The 19,008-nt window shown below is 43.6% G+C and overlaps 1 protein-coding gene and 1 pseudogene across 1 annotated transcript; one reads left to right on the forward strand and one right to left on the reverse strand.

Moving 5' to 3' along the window:
- Nucleotides 1-6,388: 6,388 nt before the first annotated feature.
- On the reverse strand, nt 6,389-7,624 carry LOC123038749 (uncharacterized; annotated as a pseudogene).
- A 4,647-nt stretch (nt 7,625-12,271) lies between these two features.
- On the forward strand, nt 12,272-18,826 carry LOC123043128 (cysteine-rich receptor-like protein kinase 26). Its single transcript, XM_044465479.1, has 10 exons — nt 12,272-12,577; nt 13,015-13,096; nt 13,336-13,493; nt 13,786-14,047; nt 14,146-14,374; nt 14,477-14,627; nt 14,732-14,956; nt 15,917-16,009; nt 17,758-18,270; nt 18,401-18,826. The coding sequence occupies exons 3-10, from the start codon at nt 13,377-13,379 to the stop codon at nt 18,614-18,616; spliced, it is 1,806 nt and encodes a 601-aa protein (XP_044321414.1). The 5' UTR covers nt 12,272-12,577; nt 13,015-13,096; nt 13,336-13,376; the 3' UTR covers nt 18,617-18,826.
- The last annotated feature ends 182 nt before the right edge of the window (nt 18,827-19,008 follow it).

Below are 19,008 nucleotides of genomic sequence, written 5' to 3' on the forward strand. Positions count from 1 at the left end.
TGTATTACGATAATTATTTTAAAAAAATGTTCTCAGAAACGAGCTATCATGTGTGGAGATCAATGGCTTTCAAGCGAGATGATCAACCTTATGGCCACATTCATGGCATAGTTTGTTCAAATGATCTCATATTTTGCACAAGGGTGCATATTGGATTGAGAAACAATGCTGACTAAGGAAGTTTTCATTTTCTTTAGATGAAAAAAAATCATTTTCCATTTTTCGAGGGCCCAAAATGAGGTTTTTTTGTGAAGAACCTACCAAATAATTGTTGCAAAATTGGACCAAATCAATTTTGTAAAATATTAGGCCATATTTAATTCATAATTGACCAAACATTTGGGTGTTAAAAGGTTTTATCCACCTCCCGTAAAAAAGACAAATTTCTGCCATTTCAGTTGGAAGCGGGTCAAATTTGAATTGCGGCTGCCTCATAGTTTGCTATTTATATTTTCCAAAAAATTATTTCTAGGTACAAAAGTATCTATTTAATGAGAGAAACACCAAAAGTTTTCCAAGATTCAACCACTAGCTACGAACGGTCATGCCCGCCGTTTGAACCGCATTTTGAAACGGGCTTGAAAAAATCAGAAAAAAAACAAAAAATGGAAAACCTTCACATTGTGTTATTATATGTGGTCAAGTTAGCAGGAAAAATAATAAACTTGTAATATGATAATTATTTTTAAAAAGTGTTCTCCGAAATGAGCTATGATATGTGGAGATTAATGGCTTTCAAGCCAGATGATCAATCTTATGGCCACATTCATGCCATAGTTTGTTCAAATGATCTCATATTGTGCACAAAGGTTCATATTGGAATGACAAACAATGTTGACTAAGGAATTTTTTATTTTCTTTCGACGAAAAAATCATTTCCAATTTTGGTAGTGCCCAAAATGAGGTTTTTCTGCGAAGAACCTACCAAATAATTGTTGCGAAATTGGACCAAATCAATTTTCTAAAATACTAGGCCATATTTAATGCATAATTGACCAAATGGTTGGGTGTCAAAAACTCTTATCCACTTCTCGCGAAAAATACAAATTTCTGCCGATTATGCTGGAAGCGGGTCAAATTTGAACTGCGGCTACCTCATAGTTTGCTATTTATATTTTCCAAAAATCATTTCTAGGTACAAAAGTATCTATGTAATCAGAGAAACACCAAAAGTTTTCCAAAATTCAACCACTAGCTAGGAACGGTCATGCCCGCTGTTTTGATCGCATTTTGAAACGGGCATGAAAAATTCGAAAAAAATCAAAAAAATGGAAAACATTCGCATTTGTGTCATTATATGTGATTAAGTTACCAGGAAAAATAATGAACTTGTATTACGATAATTATTTTAAAAAAATGTTCTCAGAAACGAGCTATCATGTGTGGAGATCAATGGCTTTCAAGCGAGATGATCAACCTTATGGCCACATTCATGGCATAGTTTGTTCAAATGATCTCATATTTTGCACAAGGGTGCATATTGGATTGAGAAACAATGCTGACTAAGGAAGTTTTCATTTTCTTTAGATGAAAAAAAATCATTTTCCATTTTTCGAGGGCCCAAAATGAGGTTTTTTTGTGAAGAACCTACCAAATAATTGTTGCAAAATTGGACCAAATCAATTTTGTAAAATATTAGGCCATATTTAATTCATAATTGACCAAACATTTGGGTGTTAAAAGGTTTTATCCACCTCCCGTAAAAAAGACAAATTTCTGCCATTTCAGTTGGAAGCGGGTCAAATTTGAATTGCGGCTGCCTCATAGTTTGCTATTTATATTTTCCAAAAAATTATTTCTAGGTACAAAAGTATCTATTTAATGAGAGAAACACCAAAAGTTTTCCAAGATTCAACCACTAGCTACGAACGGTCATGCCCGCCGTTTTGACCGCATTTTGAAACGGGCTTGAAAAATTCAAAAAAAATCAAAAAAATGGAAAACCTTCACATTGTGTTATTATATGTGGTCAAGTTAGCAGGAAAAATAATAAATTTGTAATATGATAATTATTTTTAAAAAGTGTTCTCAGAAATGAGCTATGATATGTGGAGATTAATGGCTTTCAAGCCAGATGATCAATCTTATGGCCACATTCATGCCATAGTTTGTTCAAATGATCTCATATTGTGCACAAGGGTTCATATTGGAATGACAAACAATGTTGACTAAGGAATTTTTTATTTTCTTTCTACGAAAAAATCATTTCCAATTTTGGTAGTGCCCAAAATGAGGTTTTTCTGTGAAGAACCTACCAAATAATTATTGCGAAATTGGACCAAATAAATTTTCTCTAATACTAGGCCATATTTAACGCATAATTGATCAAATGGTTGGGTGGCAAAAACTTTTATCCACTTCTTGTGAAAAATACAAATTTCTGCCGATTCTGTTGGAAGCGGGTCAAATTTGAACTGCGGCTGCCTCATAGTTTGCTATTTATATTTTGCAAATATCATTTCTAGGTACAAAAGTATCTATTTAATCAGAGAAACACCAAAAGTTTTCCAAGATTCAACCACTAGCTAGGAACGGTCATGCCCGCCGTTTTGACCGCATTTTGAAACGGGCATGAAAAATTCAAAAAAATCAAAAAAAATGGAAAACATTCGCATTTATGTCATTATATGTGGTCAAGTTACCAGGAAAAATAATGAACTTGTATTACGATAATTATTTTAAAAAAGTGTTCTCAGAAACGAGTTATCATGTGTGGAGATCAATGGCTTTCAAGCCAGATGATCAATCTTATGGCCACATTCATGGTATAGTTTGTTCAAATGATCTCATATTTTGCACAAGGGTGCATATTGGAATGGCAAACAATGTTGCCTAAGGAAGTTTTCATTTTCTTTCGACGAAAAATCATTTTCCATTTTTCGAGTGCCCAAAATGAGGTTTTTTGTAAAGAATCTACCAAATAATTTTTGCAAAATTGGACCAAATCAATTTTCTAAAATATTAGGCCATATTTAATGCACAATTAATGAAATGGTTGGGTGTCAAAAGTTTTGATCCACCTCTCGTGAAAAAGACAAATTTCTGCCGATTCAGTAGGAAATGAGTCAAATTTGGACTACGGCTGCCATATAGTTTGCTCTTTATTTTTTCCAAAAATTATTTATAGTTACATAAGTATCTATTTAATCAGAAATACATTGTTTGGTGGTGATATGTTGAGGTTTGGACGGTAGCCGAGAGCCCCAACTCCAAAGCGCGTAAAATTGCATGCCCGCCGCGTGGTCACCGCGTGACTGTGGCGTTGACATGCTTTTTGGGTGGCCTAGGCATATCTGGTGGGTTGGGAACTCCCTAGGTAGGTGCTAGGAAGAACATGACACCAGAAGCTTCTCATGAGGAGACCGAACTATGCTCAAATATGTATTAGCAGCCGAGTGTTTGATTAGTGGTACGAGAAATGCATATGGCCAATTGGCATGTGTTTTGGCTGAGGATGATCATCTACTAGGAAGACTGTCTTCACAAATTTTCAGCTCAAAAGGAGGAGCCTAGGTGGTACTTGCTTTCCAAAGTAACACACTAGACAGAAATTTGAATGTTGAAGCTGGGCTCAAAATAATGAATGGGTTGAGCTGAAATTTGGTGGAGAATGGTTATTTGGGCATAGGAAAGCACTATAGAAAATTGATACCATTTGGACATGCCAAAGTGGCACTTCCTTCACAATGCTCTTCTCTGGACAGAAACTTGGGAAAATTAGCGAGAGAAATTGGATAAATAAAATGAGCTCAAATTTGGTGTAGGTAAGTTACATAGGTATGGTCATGCCCTGGTAAATTTTCAGATCATTTGGGTAAGCCTAGCTAGTACTTACTTCACAAAGCTTCTCTCGAGATAGAAACTTTGGAAATTTTCTGAGAAAGATTTACCAGGACAATGGAGCTGAATATTATCATGTGGCAATGATTTGGGTATGGAAGAGTGCCCAAAAAGTTTGAGGGTGATAGGAGGGGTCTAGATAACACTTGCTTTGCAATGTGCCAATCTGGCCATAAAATATAAATTGAACCATGGCTCACATAGATGATTTCACTGAGCAGCAATTTGGAGGAGGGTGATAATTTGGGCATATGAAGGAACTGTATAAATTTCATGTCATTCGGATATATAAAAATGGTACTTGCTTGACAATGCTTCTAGGTCGACAAAAACTTTGGAAATTTGCCGAGGAAGATTTACTGGGCAAATGGAGCTGAATTTTGTCATAAGGCAATGATTTGGATAGAAAAGAGTGCCCAAAATTTTTGAGGGCAATCAAGAATATATAAATAGCACTTCCTTCACAGAAATGTTATTCTGAACAGAATAGGGCAATGAATATTGTTGAATTATTTTTCAACTAGGCAAGGAAGGATTTTTACATATTTGACGAAGATATGACCCAAAGAATTTACGAGATTTTTTTGTGAATTTTGGAAATGACAGAAATATAGGTTGCTTCACAACCTAGGGCAAAAATTGACACATGGACATGACACAGGCAAAACTGATGAGGTGGCGCCTAGTCATAGCAATCCACCACAATTTACAAGGTTGTGACCATCTTTATTGGTCGTGATCAGCTAGAAATAAGGCAGCGGACGAGTGTTGTCTGCTTTGTAACCATTTCGTGTAAGGAAATTAAGACCTTTTGACCAAAATGGTCGTTATAGTTTAGGGTTTGGAGGCCCCCGAACAGCTTTTGACCAATTGGTCTTAAATAGTCGTAGATTTATAACCAATTCTTCCTGGGTCACTGACAGAAGGTCACAAGTTGACATATTTGTTGTAGTGTTTTGGCCCTCCCAAGTAACCATTTTGCCGGCCGCCTTATCCTCGAGATATTGGAAATCCACCTTCTTAATTTGCCATACCGAGAGTGGCAGGCCTAACTATTTCACCGGGAAGGTTGCCCGTGTTGCTAGCATATTCCCAAGCATGTGTCCAAGGTTGAGGTTGTTACACCGAATTAGCACCACCAAGCTTTTCTGAGCGTTGGTACGGAGCACCATAACCTCACCAAAGCCTCACAAGATCGAGGCGAGGTTATCAATGTCTTGCTTGATAGGAGCCATAAAGACCGCCACGTCATCCGCCTAGAGAGAGGTTCGCACCGTGGCCCCACGCCCACAAATCTTGTGAAGAAGGCCTTTTGGCGTTGCCAACTCAAGGATTTTATGCAGCGGATCAATCGCAATGACAAAGAGGAGGGGGGAGATCGAGTCCCCCTACCAAAACCTGCGTCGGTGCTTGATCGGTGGGCTGGGTAGCCCATTGACAAAGATGCGATATGAAGATGTCGGTAGAAGGGTAGCAACCCAGGCACGAAACTTTGCGGGGAACACCGGGCGTTGACGAAGGTCCAGGATGTAACTCCACTTAACCGAGTCAAACACCTTCATGATGTGAAACTTGAAAAGGAGGGTTGTAAGTCCATTACTTGTATACTTTGGCAAACTGCAAAAATTATTCCACCACTCACCGTCTACCTTGTTGGTGAATTTTTTGAATTAAGCCCTTTAAACCAGAAGGGAGAGAGTATATATTTACCTTTCATTTACATGCTAACTCTCTTAGTCTAACACAAAAAAATAGACATTCATTAAAAATCCCCAATAAAAGAAAAACAACTTTTTTTGTACTCCCTCCATTCTCAAATATAAGTCATTTTGGAGATTTTAATATGGACAACATACACAATGTGGATCTCGCTCTAAAATCCGTATATATGCATTTGTATCTCGTCCGCATTAAAATCTTTAAAAAGTCTTATATTTAGAAACAGAAGGAGTAGGTCACAACAGTTGATCTACACAACCATATCTACAAGTTGAACCCTGTAGATCTACATAATGGTAGGTTAAACATATCACATCTGTGAGAACTTGATAACTGTACCTGAGCTGAGCATATAATATAGCCAGCATATTTTCACATATAAAAAACATAGTTAATGGATCATCATAGTTGCACTTCAACAACTTTCACATGAAAAAGGATTTAGGTCGTGAGGGGAAAACTACTAACCGGTGAGTTGTCCTGCTGCATGCCGCCGTCCGGCCTTAAAGCAGGTGCGCGGTTGCATGAAGGTAAAGTTAACTGGTTTGGTAAAGCACATCTAGAAATCTCAAATTTAAACGTAGACTGATTGATACATCTAAACTGATGTTCACTCTATTTGTGATCTATATTTTTTTGTTCTAGTTTTTTTTGTTGATGCATTATATATTTGTGGGAGCTTAGATGTGACATTCTTAAAAAACATCTAAATGTGAATTAGACAAACTGTTGATACAAATACCAAGATGTAATATGTGGAGGCGAAGGAAGGAAGGGGAAAAAGGAAACCGATGAAATAGATAGTAATTTAGGATGAAAAGATTGCTATCTAGGTGGTGGTGGGTGCGTGCGCGATCTTCTGGAGGTTCTGCAGCGCATCGGTAGCGATGTTGAGGTAGAAAGCCACCGGCGCGGATATGGTGGATATTTCGAGCTTGACATTGTTGTGGGCAGAGGACTGCGACGACGCCGTGGGGATCCCCTCCAACTTCTTTTTTAGGTGGGCTTCCATGCGAGGCGTGGCGAAGAGGCGGACGGCGTCCATATCGCCGCCCCTGGCCGCGTGCCGCTGGCGCTCATCTGACGTCTCGGAGTCGAGGTCCTGCGACACCAAGAGCGCCAGCAGCTCGGCCCCGAGCATGCCCACCAGCTTCTGGCCGCCGTTCAGCGCGAGCTTCTGCAGCGCCTCCGCCAGCTTGTACCGCCCCTCGTCCAGGTTCTTGACGGCAGCCAGCTAACTGTCCGGGGCGCGGAGGACCAGGATGTCCTGCGGGGTGTTTTTCTTGACGCGTTCCTGGCTGGTGTAGGTGTGTTGGACAGTTGCCAATGTCGCATCATACTCAAAATCCGTGACGCTGCTGTTCACGAGCGTGAGGTTGACGACGACCTTACGCACTTGGCCGCAGAACAAGGTGCCCAAATATATGGTGGTGATCTCGGTGTCCTCGTCGGTGATCTGCGTGTAGTCCGCCCCGGAGGCCACATACATGGTATCCAGGTCCCGTGGGTCGTCCGTACATGGCGTCAGAATTACCGGCACGTCCCGGGCAACGACTGCGAGCGGGCCGCCCAGCAGCTGCGCGAAGGGCGCGCTCACATTGTTGTCCATGTCGTCCGCCGGCTTCATCCTGCGCACCCAACTGAACGTCCCGCCTTTAGACTTGTCGGCGATGTCGCTGAGCAGCCGATGGTCGGCGTCCCCGCCGAAGCCGAACGTGTACACGCCCACCTTGCCAGGTTCGGTTCGCCTGGCGTCGGTCTCCTTGTTCTCCTGGCCGTTTGACATGAGGAAGACGCTGGCCGTGCGGCATCTGGTGGTGGCGCGGCCGGCGACGACCGCAAGGGCGGTGTCCATGCCAGCCTCGAGGTTGTTCCCGCCGCAGGCGACTAGGCCGTCAACGATGGCCTTGAGCTCCGTCTGGGTGGCTTCCGTCACTGAGCGGAGCGGGCAGTGCCTGGTGGCCGTGTCGGAGAAGGTGACGATGGAGAGGCGGTCCACAGGCGCCAGATTCATGATGACGAAGTGCATCCCCTCCTTCATCCACTGCAGGTTCTCGCCGGACATGCAGTATACTCTCAATTTTTTTTTGCGGGTGAGTATACTCTCAATTGATTGTATATATAACTCTACATTACTTTCAAATAGTTGCATTCCTCAAATAAAAAATATTCAGAAAAAACATGCATGCTCCTTAGAGATCAAAACAGAACCGGTGTGGTCCTTTGCTGCACTGGCTGACTGCGTAGATGACTCGCAGCACCTTCCACTATGCCGCCCCATCATCCTCAAACCTCACCATCAGCAGCATTTTTTTTGGCAAACTAAATTCAGAATGCCTGGTGCTTTAGTAATTGATCTCATCCTAATCATTACGATTTACATGGAGCAAATACACAGGGAGGGATAAAAACAATTTCATGTAGGCAAATTACGAATAGCAAACAAACCCAACTTGCTGATCGTCCATGTTGCATCATAGACTATTTTCCCTTTCATTTTCACCATTCTGGATAACGCACAAGGTGCAGCAATCTTTTCCTCCACTGCGACCCATCAGCGGGTACTCTCAACTTCCCATCTTTGTTACGGTCTTCTTTGTGCCACCGCATCAACTTGACATGCTCTTTGTTTTAGAACAAACATTTCAACCGTGTTATTATAAGAGCGTACCACATCATCTTGGCAGGAATCCTCTTCCTGATGTGCTGGCCCTCAACATCACCAGCGTCATCGCAGCTGATCTTATAACTCAACGCACCGCATACCGAGCATGCATTCAAATTCTCGTACTCCTCACCGCGGTAGAGGATGCAGTCATTAGGTTATGCATGTATCTTCTGCACCTCTAATCCTAGAGGGCAGATAGTCTTCTTTGCTTCGTGTGTACTGTCGGGCAATTCGTTGCCCTTTGGAAGCATCTTCTTTAACATTTCCAGCAACTTTTCAAATCCCTTGTCGGATACACCATTCTCTGTCTTCCATTGAAGCAATTCCAGTGTGTTACCCTGCTTCTTCTTGTCATCTTCACAATTTGGGTACAACAATTTCTTATGATCCTCTAAATGCGCTGCAACTTCAACTTCTCCTTTTCAGTTGCGCAGTTTCTCTTTGCATCAGGAATAACCCGAAGATCATCAGCGGGCACATCTGGTGCCTCTTCTTCAGCTTGTTCTCCCATTGTAGTACCCTCATCTTCTTCATTCTCTTCCATTAGAACCCTTCTTTCTCCGTGCTTGGTGCAACAGTTATACCCGAACATGAAGCCGGACGTAAACAGGTGGACGTGAATGACTCTTGACTTAGAGTAAGTCTTATCATTCTTACAGAAAGCACATGGATAACACATAAAACCATACTGCTGGTTTGCCTCAGCCGCACGCAGAAAACTCTGCACACCATTAATGAACTATGCACGTAGAAGCCCTCATCGTACATCCATAGCCGGCTCATCTTAATTACACAAGACCGAAAAGATCAAACTAATACAAGTTCATACACACTTATTCTCTTAAAACAACATACAAAAATATCTAGCTAAAGCATTTAAATGCAAGAAAAAATGCGATCAAGATCTCAACTAAGGTAAAAATCGATCCAACAACATAATGATACCAATCCTCTTTATTAACGGCATATTTTCTAATATTTCTAGTCTTCAATTGCATTGCATCCATCTTGATCTTGTGATAATCAACGACATGGGCAACATACAACTCCAATTTCATCTTCTCTTCTTCAATTCTTTTTAATTTTTATTTCAAATACTCGTTTTCTTTTTTAACTAAATCTAACTTCTCAACAAGAGTGTCGGTTGCAATTTTTGGGTCACATACCTTCTAGATAAAAAATATCTATGTCAACTTGATGGGCATAATTGTCATAAACAAGAAATGAAAGAAATAATTATAAAAGAGAATATACCACTTCCAAATCATAAACCGGATGAGGGCGGACGGGGACGGATATCAAGACCATGGCACTATGTATAACAAACAATCATATAAGTAAGAAACTATCTAAATCGTACAAATAAGATATTTTTTATAAGACGGATAAGAATAAGAGGCTCACCATGGTGGTGCCGGCTACGGGGACGGAGGGCGATCGATGGTGGGTATGACGGGGACAGGGAGGCACTAAGTAAACCACACATATACTATGCAAACTAAGAAGTTAATTTGAGCTCAAATTGCATACAAATCAAATAAACCCTCACAGATAATTACTCCCAAACTAAAACCCACAAATCAATATACTTACTAGCTAATCTAGCAATGAGAGATGAATGGATAAAGTTGCTAACCTTTGTGAACACATCTTGACAAATTTTGCCAAAAAAGGAGGATGAGGTCGAGCAATGGCAAGAATAGAGGAGAGGAAAGGGGGAAACAAAGAGAATGGGCTCATGCTGGACGAAGGGTTTATATAGGGGCATATTTAGTCCCAGTTGGTTATACAAACCCGGACTAAAGGTACACCTCTAGTCCCGATTTGTGATACAAACCGGGACTAAATGGGCTCATGGGGGCCCAGCCTGACGCCGGCCTGCCACCGCCCTTTTAGGTCAACTCCAGCGCACGACCCCAAATGGACGTCCGTTTTGGCCTGATTTCGTCTGTTTGGGACGGCAATGGGGTCGCCCATGTCCGCTTGGGGCCGTTGTCGTGTCGGTGCGCCCAAGCGCGAACGCATCCCAAATCATGTTCAGGGTGGACGTGCCTAAAAAATCGCTAAAAAAATCAAAAAAATTAAAATAAACCCAAACATAAAAAATAACAACATAACTAAACATCACGGCCTCATCACGGCCCCCTTCCCCAGTTCACATGGCATAATTAACATAAAAAACAAAACAAAACCGCCGCCCGCGCACTCCTGTTATACCCGTCACCATCTCCTCACGCGTCGTTGTTGTCGTCGTCGTCAATGAGGTCGATGTAGGGCGGCGGCGTCCAGAAGTGGGCCGGTCCCTGGAAGGCGGGAGGCGCCTGCACCACCTCACCCTGTGGCAACGTCTCGCGCTCCGGTGACCGCGGCGGCGTAGGGCACCAGTTCATGGCCCTCGCGGCATCGGCAATGTCAGCGGTCGTGCACGACCAGCTCCACCCCTGGCCCACCAGGCCCGGGTGGAACGCAGCGACGTGCTGCTCCTCCAGGACCTCCTCCCTCACCTCCTCCCTCATCTCCAGCTCCGGCACGGCCACATAGCCGGCCGCAAAGAGGGCAATCATGGTCTCCAGGCCCTCCCATTGGCGCTCATTGTGTGTGTTCATGGAGTTTTCCATGATGCGTTGAAGGAGTCGGGCCTCCTCCTCCTCCGTCATGCGAGGAGGTGGTGGTGGCGACAGAGAGGGCGAAGGCGACGGCGATGGCGTCGGCATGAGGCCGCGCACCCGCATTAGCCCGCGCACGTGGGGAGGGCTCAGATCACGTGTGCGGCGCTCACGTGGCCGCCGTGGCCCCGATGAGGTGCCGACAAAGAAGGACGCGCGCTGCGTGTCGTGCTCATCCCGAAACCACGTGTCCGAGAGGGCGGAGCCGGGGGCATACATGGGGTCGTAGTAGAGGTCGTCTGGCAGGAGGCGGCGGCAGCGTTTGATCTCCTTGCGGCATGCACGGCCGCTCATCGGGACTGGCGGGATCGGCATCCGATCCGCGGACAGATGCCAGTTATTGGGGAGGTGAACGTCGCTCGAGCGGAGTGGCGTCCTCGTCTCCCAATAACGCTGGCAAACATCCGTGTGGATGTAGTGCCGGTCGCGCTCGCCGGCGGCCGTAGGTGTGATGGCGAATGCGGGTGGCGCGGGGCCCTCCATGGGGCGTGCCGTGGTGGTGATGCGGGCTCGTCTTTGACGCCGCGGCGGCGGCGGCCCCAGGACGAGCCAGCCTCGTGGTCGTGCGCCCCCTTGCGGCTGGTGTTCCACCACCCCATGACTGCCTGGCGGCCGGCCGGCGAGCTTGAGGAAGGGGAGAGGGATAGATAGGATTTGGGGACTGTCGAGTTTCCAGGAGGCAGCGCAGACTGGAGTGGGAAGTGTGGACTGCGACCGGTCCACGGCTTCCCATTTAAGAAGGACGGCGACCGTTCACCTGGGCGGATGACAGGTTGGGCCGACCACACGTGCGCATTTATGTTAGGCGGGGGGAGGTAGGTGGCCGCTTGCCATGCGGCCCCAATGCGGACGAGTGGCACGGCCGTTTGCTGTCCGCCTGGACCCAAACCGGACGCATGTTTGCACTCGAAATGGATCGGTGAGAATACAAAACGGACAAGATGGGTTCAGGCCGTCGCGTGCTGGACCGTGGGGTCTGTCTGTTTTGCCTCAAACGGACGGGGCTGGACGGGATGGGGTCGCGCGCTGGAGTTGGCCTTGGTCCAGCTCAACAACCAGGATTATCAAATCAGGCTCCCGGTGTGTCTGTGGACAGCTTGGGCTCGCCCTTCTTATGTCCCTGTCCGCAGCCGTCCCCCTCATTTCCCACCCCTAATTCAAGGGGCAGACAGATCGAAATCAGATCTTTAGGTTTTTAAACAAATTTAAACGTATGCCCACTTGCAGCTGGCTACTAGTCAAGATTGTTCGCATGCGAAGAAAAATTATATCCGGCCGGCCGGAGAGCACAAGTGGAGAGAGCAAGTGGCTCAACTTGCTGACATGAAACAAGGTAACCCAGTCAGACACGGCACTTGACTTAGCTAGCTAGCTACAAATTGGAGTCCAGCTAGCATTGATCCACTTCTCTTTCTCTCTCTTCCCGTGCAACTTCGATCCCCATTTCTCTTCCCGTGCAAATCTGGCTGCCGGGGAGGCATTGAGGAGGGAAGGAGGCAGCAGCGTACGTGCGAGCGCCGCAAGCCACAGCCAGGGCTGGCCGACCGACGGCAGCCACGTCGCTGGTCGCCCCTTGCTCAGCCGGTCAGCCCAGAGTGGCAACGGCGCAACCGCAATCGCAACTCCGTCGCTGAGTCGCCGTCCGTCCGCTCGTGAGACGCAGAGGACGCGAGCAACCCAGCAGGTAGGGTCTTCAGACACTCGGTGCTGTGCAGGTCATCAGGCCAAGTAAGTTATGATGCTACTAATCTTGTTAATGAATTATTACTGTACTGTTTATTTTTCCAATTATTTTTGAAATTAATGCTGAAAATCTTCTACCTCTGTTCAACATGTCTATATCTAGCACTCTGTATTGTGGTTTCTAACTCATTCACCTTAATTTTCATCCTCGCCATGTATGTTAGATTAGACTTGGGTTCGCTTCTAGTTGGTTCCAACTATTCCCTCAGTCCCAAAATAAGTGTCTCAACTTTGTACTAGCTCTAGTACAAATTTGTACTAAGCTCAAGACACTTATTTTGGGACGGAGGGAGTATATGCTATGCTCCAGAACTTCAGATCTAAATTGGGTCAACATCGATCTTAACATAAATTTTGCATCTTTGTTGTCCGATGTAGATTTGGATTTCACGACTGGAGTTTGGTCTGTATAGCAGTTTCCAACTTCTTGCTTGTTCTGCATATCGCTATCACCCCACAGGCACGTATCAAGTAGGTTCACTCCATCGTTCTCATTGCAGCATTGCTGACAATCTAGTAGCTTTTGATTCAAATTTGCTTCCTCCAAACAGAACCTTGTATCATATATTATCGTTGAGTTTTGATACATCAGTCAGACTTATCAGATTTCGTGCAAGCTCAATTGGTCATTTGAGGGAGGTCAACTAGGAAAGAAAGCAGTTCTTCCTGTAAAATATAGACATTGATTTTCTTCTTCAGGTAACCATTTGGGTTCATTCTCTACCAGAGAAAGGAATAACATGGACGATGTAAGTGCAGTGCCAAGGGTTATGTCGTTCCAGTTATTAAATGAAATTACAAAAAATTTCTCTACGGAAATGAAAATTGGCGCTGGATCATTCGGAAATGTTTATAAGGTACAGTTGGAAACCAATGCAAGATTTCTAGTTACAATTTCATATAGTTGGACAAGGTCTGTGCTGACAAACAAACGTGTGGTGAATAAGTCGTCATTCTCTGCACTGTTAGGTTTTTCTTTTATTCAGAGTGTAACATGACCTCATTCTTATAAATTATCTTGAGAGTTGAGAGTTTAATATGGGTCCCTAGATAAATAAACATGAGTATGCACAAATTTCAGCTTAAACATGTTGCATATATATCTGCACATAGAACTTTAAACCATGCATGCATTTCTATGTTGAATAGGGACAGCATACAGATGGGGAATGGATTGCTGTGAAGCTGCTTCATAATTACATTCCAGGACTTGAAGATGAGCAATTTGAGAAGGAGTATCACAATCTCGCAAATCTGCAACACAACAATATTGTGCGGTTAGTTGGCTATAGTCATGAAACTCGGCGAGAATTCCTACCTTATAATGGTGACCTGGTCTTGGCTGACATTACACAGAGAGCACTTTGCTTTGAATATATGCAAAATGGAAGCCTTGACAAATTTCTTACTGGTATGATACACGGGGTTCTACTTGTATCATAAGATACCACTTTAATCAATCGTTCATAGCATATAGTTTTTGAGGGTGCGCGTTGTTTGTTGGTACAGATGAATCTAAGGGACATGATTGGCGCACACGCTATGCAATAATTAAAGGAATTTGTCAGGGTTTGAAATATCTTCATGAGGAATTGCAAACTCCAATGTATCATTTGGATTTAAAACCAGCCAATGTACTGCTAGATGAAAATATGGTGCCCAAAATCGCGGATTTTGGCTTGTCAAGGCTCTTCGGAGGAGAACAGTCAAAATTCACAAAAAGTGACATAGGAACACGGTAAGCCTACTCATCCATGTGAATTTAAAAATTATAGACACACACTACTCTGCAACAAGTAGCAGGACAACAAGTAGCATGATGTGTCATTTTATCATGCAGTGGGTATGTACCACCGGAATATATAGACGCCTGTATAATCTCCATTAAGTTTGACATATTCAGTTTGGGTGTGGTAATTATAAAGATAATGGCAGGACCAACGGCATACTTTCGAAGTGCTGAAATGTCTCCCCAAGAATTCATAGAGATTGTGAGTAACCGTTCTTCTTTTATTGAGATAAGTAGTAAATATTTCAAGAATAATGCCTCCATATATTTGATATAATACCCATGCTTTATGTTCCACACTGGTAGGTACATGCTTACTGGAACACTAAGCTACAAACAACACTGGTTCACGCATTGGAGCCATATTCCAAACAAGTAAAGAGATGCATAGAAATAGCTTTAAATTGTGTGGATGCAGATCGACACAAAAGACCAAGTATAGGGGAAATCATTAATGTTTTGAATGAGATGGAGACTGCAATACAAGTCCCTGGCGCTTCAATGAATCACACAGGATCATCGATGAACAAGGTGTGATCACTAATGATGGCACAATTGTTTCTTACTATGATTTTCTGTTTTTCATTCCAAAGGGAGGAAGGGAGGGCTTCATTAATTCAGACAATGGTAAAAAAATTAACTATACTAGTAATCAGCCTTTACACAGTAAAATATTGCAACATATGGGTTTTCTGTCCGCCCTTTATCTTAGGTGTAACTGTTTCCCTCCTCTCCCGCTTTCTAGACACGGTTTAGCTCCCAAGAACAGTTCCATCAATTTTCCAGATTTGCATACGGTTGCATTAATGTGATGTGTTCTTGTTCAGTAATGCGAGGGAGGGAATAAAAGCGTAGGGTGCCGGGTTGCTCAATTTTCTCTGTGTATTGGCTTTCGTGCAATTGGACTGGTGTAGGTAGCTCATTTGTCGGATTCTTTGCGCTTACTGTTAAGATCCAATATACATAGGGTTACACCAATTTTAACACAAGAGACTGATAGTACTCGTTAACGTACAAGATTCGCATTTGTTTTGCAAGGAAAGGACATGTTAGCAATGTGTATTAGATGAACTAGAGGATACCCCGCACATTGTTGTGGGAACTGGTTGATGAAAATTTAGGTTGATAACATCAGAACAACAATTAAAAATACATATGAATTATTATATTTAATTATGCATTGTTGTAACCATATTTGAATATAAGTGGGATAATTGAACGGGAAACATTTTCCCATGCATAGTTGAATGTTGTGATGGGTCTTTTCCCATGCATTATTGCATGTTGGGGTGGGCCTTAATTATCCCATTCATAGTTGTATGCTAAGTTGACAAGCTTGCATGCTGAGATAAATAAGTTAGTGGAGATGACTCTCTTAGGTATATACGATTTGTTGAGTATTGTGTTAGAATGATAACATAAGTAATATGTCACTCTCTGTGAACTCGAATACAGTTTGATTTTTAACTTTGTGAACTTCTTTTATCGTAGATAAATAGCGACCAGGAAAGAGAGTTCCTAATTAGGGATGCAAAGGAAACGCTGGATTATGTACATCGAGGACAAGGGAACACATCATTCGAGGTAAGTTCCCTTGGTAATGGAAGGTTCAGGCCTCAATGTATATTATTTGGGATGATGGTAATTTTTATTAATCTCATTTTCACATGAAACCATTGCATCTGTCTAGTATTTTAACCACCAATGTCGACATATCATGATGCATAGAAATGAAACAGCTCAGCACACAATTGAATCGATGTATTATGAGCTCAAAAAGTCAGTTTAATTTCACCTAGTGTCCATTTGCAAGCCATGTGCAATAGTTTCAACGTGTATGCATAAGAATATAGGTTGCAAGAGGGTAGGAACAAATTGTTGATTTTTGTCATCAGACAGTGGAGCGGAACTATCATGGGTCTTATTGAACAAATTATTTTAAAGATTTCCTTTTGCACAATACCCACACATTCTGTTAGATACATGTGAGTCAGCAAAAATAGGGGAACGTGGGTACTATGATTCGTCTGGGGTGGTGGTGGGGGTCTGGGTTGGGAGAAATCTCTAGCGGCTTGTCCGGCCCCGACGCGGCGACGCCTGTGGGTGCCGTCGGACCTTCCTGAAGGGCGTCGGGCACACCCCTCCCCTCACTGCCCTCCTGCGTACCGGGGGAAACCCTAGGACTAGTCCGGGCAGCAGCGGCGTCATCGTCGCCTCCTTCTTGAAGGTGTTGCTTGGTACGCGGCGCTTCGGGTGCTGGGAACGTGGTGGTACTTCTCCGGAGGGTGCAGCGGTCGCCGGTCATCTTCGTTTCGTCGATCTGCCGTTGTTGGCATTTGTTTCTCTTCCTTTCTTCTCTGTTTTTCTTTGGGCTTATTTGTGCTGCGGCCCCAGCACCTATCGTTGGATGTATCGGTGGTTGCTTTGTAATACAAAGCGGGGGGAAACCCTTTTTCGTCAAAATAGGGGAACGTTTCCCACTCATTGCTGCCAGAGATCTTCCTCCTTCCATCATCCATCTATACTTTTTTATGTGATCCAAAGATTATTTCAAATTTATCTTTTGAATAGAAAATCAGATTTATGACATTTCTGCTCATTTGTGTTCTTGATAACGAGGCCTTTAGAACAAGGCCAATCTCGAATATATTTTCACAAGATTTGAAATTTGGATTTTGAAACATGGTGAAACATTATGAAACTACAAAAATATTGTGGAGCACGGTGAAACTGTTACAAAACATGGGTATGCAACGGTTGTGCAAAGAAGAAAGAAAATAAAAGGGAAATCAAGGAGAAAGCAATGAAAAGAAGGAATCGAAGGGAAAAGAAAGGAAAGAAAATACAATGAAAAGAACAAAGTCAATGAAAAGATGAAAGAAGGGGAAAAGACTTTTTCATGAGTGCACGTCACAATGCACGATGGGCTGCGTGGAGTTTTTCCGAATCACTCCACCCCACCCCACCCCCCTCCCATTTTACATGGGGCCCGGTTAGATTTTCTCCTAATCTATCTCCCCACCCCCTGATTTGAAGTGGAGTGCTTCCTCTAATCTTTCTCTCCCCCTGAGTTCTCCCTCTAATCTCACTATCCCCTGATTTTAAGGGGGTCGGTGGCTGCATGCAATATAAAAAATGAAAGGAATAAAAAGGATACAACACATTGAACCAGATCAATTTGAAAATGTACGCTGCCTGAATTGAGCGCGTCAGCGTGCGCACATGAGATAGCCACACGATGTGTGCTCATTGTGTTTGCATCCCTTTAATGCTTCATTTTGAGTCAACAAAATCCGCCATTTCCCCAAAAATAAGTTCATCCGAATGTGCAGGACTGCCGACAAACTCACATAGCAGAACTAGAAGAACAAGAGAGGAAAAGACTGAGCACGGCGGTGAATATCTTTGGTGAAGTAGTTGACAACTACAAGTTGGATCAAATGCCAGAGTACATGGGGAAACCTAAGAAGCGGGAAGACCGAGCACGCGAGGCCTTGAATCTGATGTGCGAAGACCGCAAAGATGTCATGGCTTGCAGGTACTTGTGTCCCAAGGTAATCATCCAAGTCTATTGGCCGCGGGCCACGCAGTGCTTCATCTATAACGCGACCGGCGACACCCTCTACCACGTCGGCAACCATGACTGGTCTGGGCATATCCTCAATGGCAGGGGCTACCCTGAACGGATTGGCAATGGGCAGTGGGCTGCCTTCGTTCACTGCCAAGGGTCATTTTCAGGTTCGATGGCATCGGTTATCTACCGTGGCAAGAACAAAGATGGTGGAGACCAGCACTACCTGGTTTCCTGGAGTAACCCAATTAGATATACTTTTGGGTCCAACAAGGTATGCATGTCCTAACCATCGTTAGACGTTCGACTTATAAGTTCCTATTAATCTCAGCACCGACTCAGCATATTTATGAAAGTAGTTCAAATATTTTGGACGTGAATTAAATACTTATGCATGCTTACAGGCTTATTGCGGGATCGGCCCTGTAGACTACTTCCATACACGTTGGGATCATACACACGAGAACCTTTCAAATTCAGATAACTATTCATACGCCAAGTCTGACGGATGCGAGATTGATTCAAAAATTGGCAAGCGTGATGCCCCATTTTTTACTGCAAAGATCACCTCACTGGTTGGTCATCTCCAGCATTGTGCAAGGATCTATATGGATAAATAGATAGTCAGTTAATTCCGTTTGTGATGCCGAATGGTGGTATTCTTACGATCACTTGTAATGGAGTTAACTTTTTCCCATGTCATCGTTGACGGGTGGGCCACCTCTGTCATAATCGCAATAAATTTCGTCGAAACTGGCAACTAATCTGAAGTGGTAGTAATATGCGACGAATTATCCCGATAGTTATAGCTTTTTGGGACGTCTTCAAATTGTCGTAGCTTTCTGAAACAGTTGCCACATTTGTGATAGTTTTTTGCTATTATTCCTCTGGTGAGATTCTGGTAAATACATCATAGCACTCGGCTATCAAGATGACATCATTTCTTACATTGTATAGGCACCAAGTGTACCTCTTCGACATCTTACAAGTCTGACTATAGGATCGTTGCCTG

The sequence above is a fragment of the Triticum aestivum genome, chromosome 2B, assembly GCF_018294505.1.
Source record: "Triticum aestivum cultivar Chinese Spring chromosome 2B, IWGSC CS RefSeq v2.1, whole genome shotgun sequence".
Lineage (NCBI taxonomy): Eukaryota > Viridiplantae > Streptophyta > Magnoliopsida > Poales > Poaceae > Triticum > Triticum aestivum.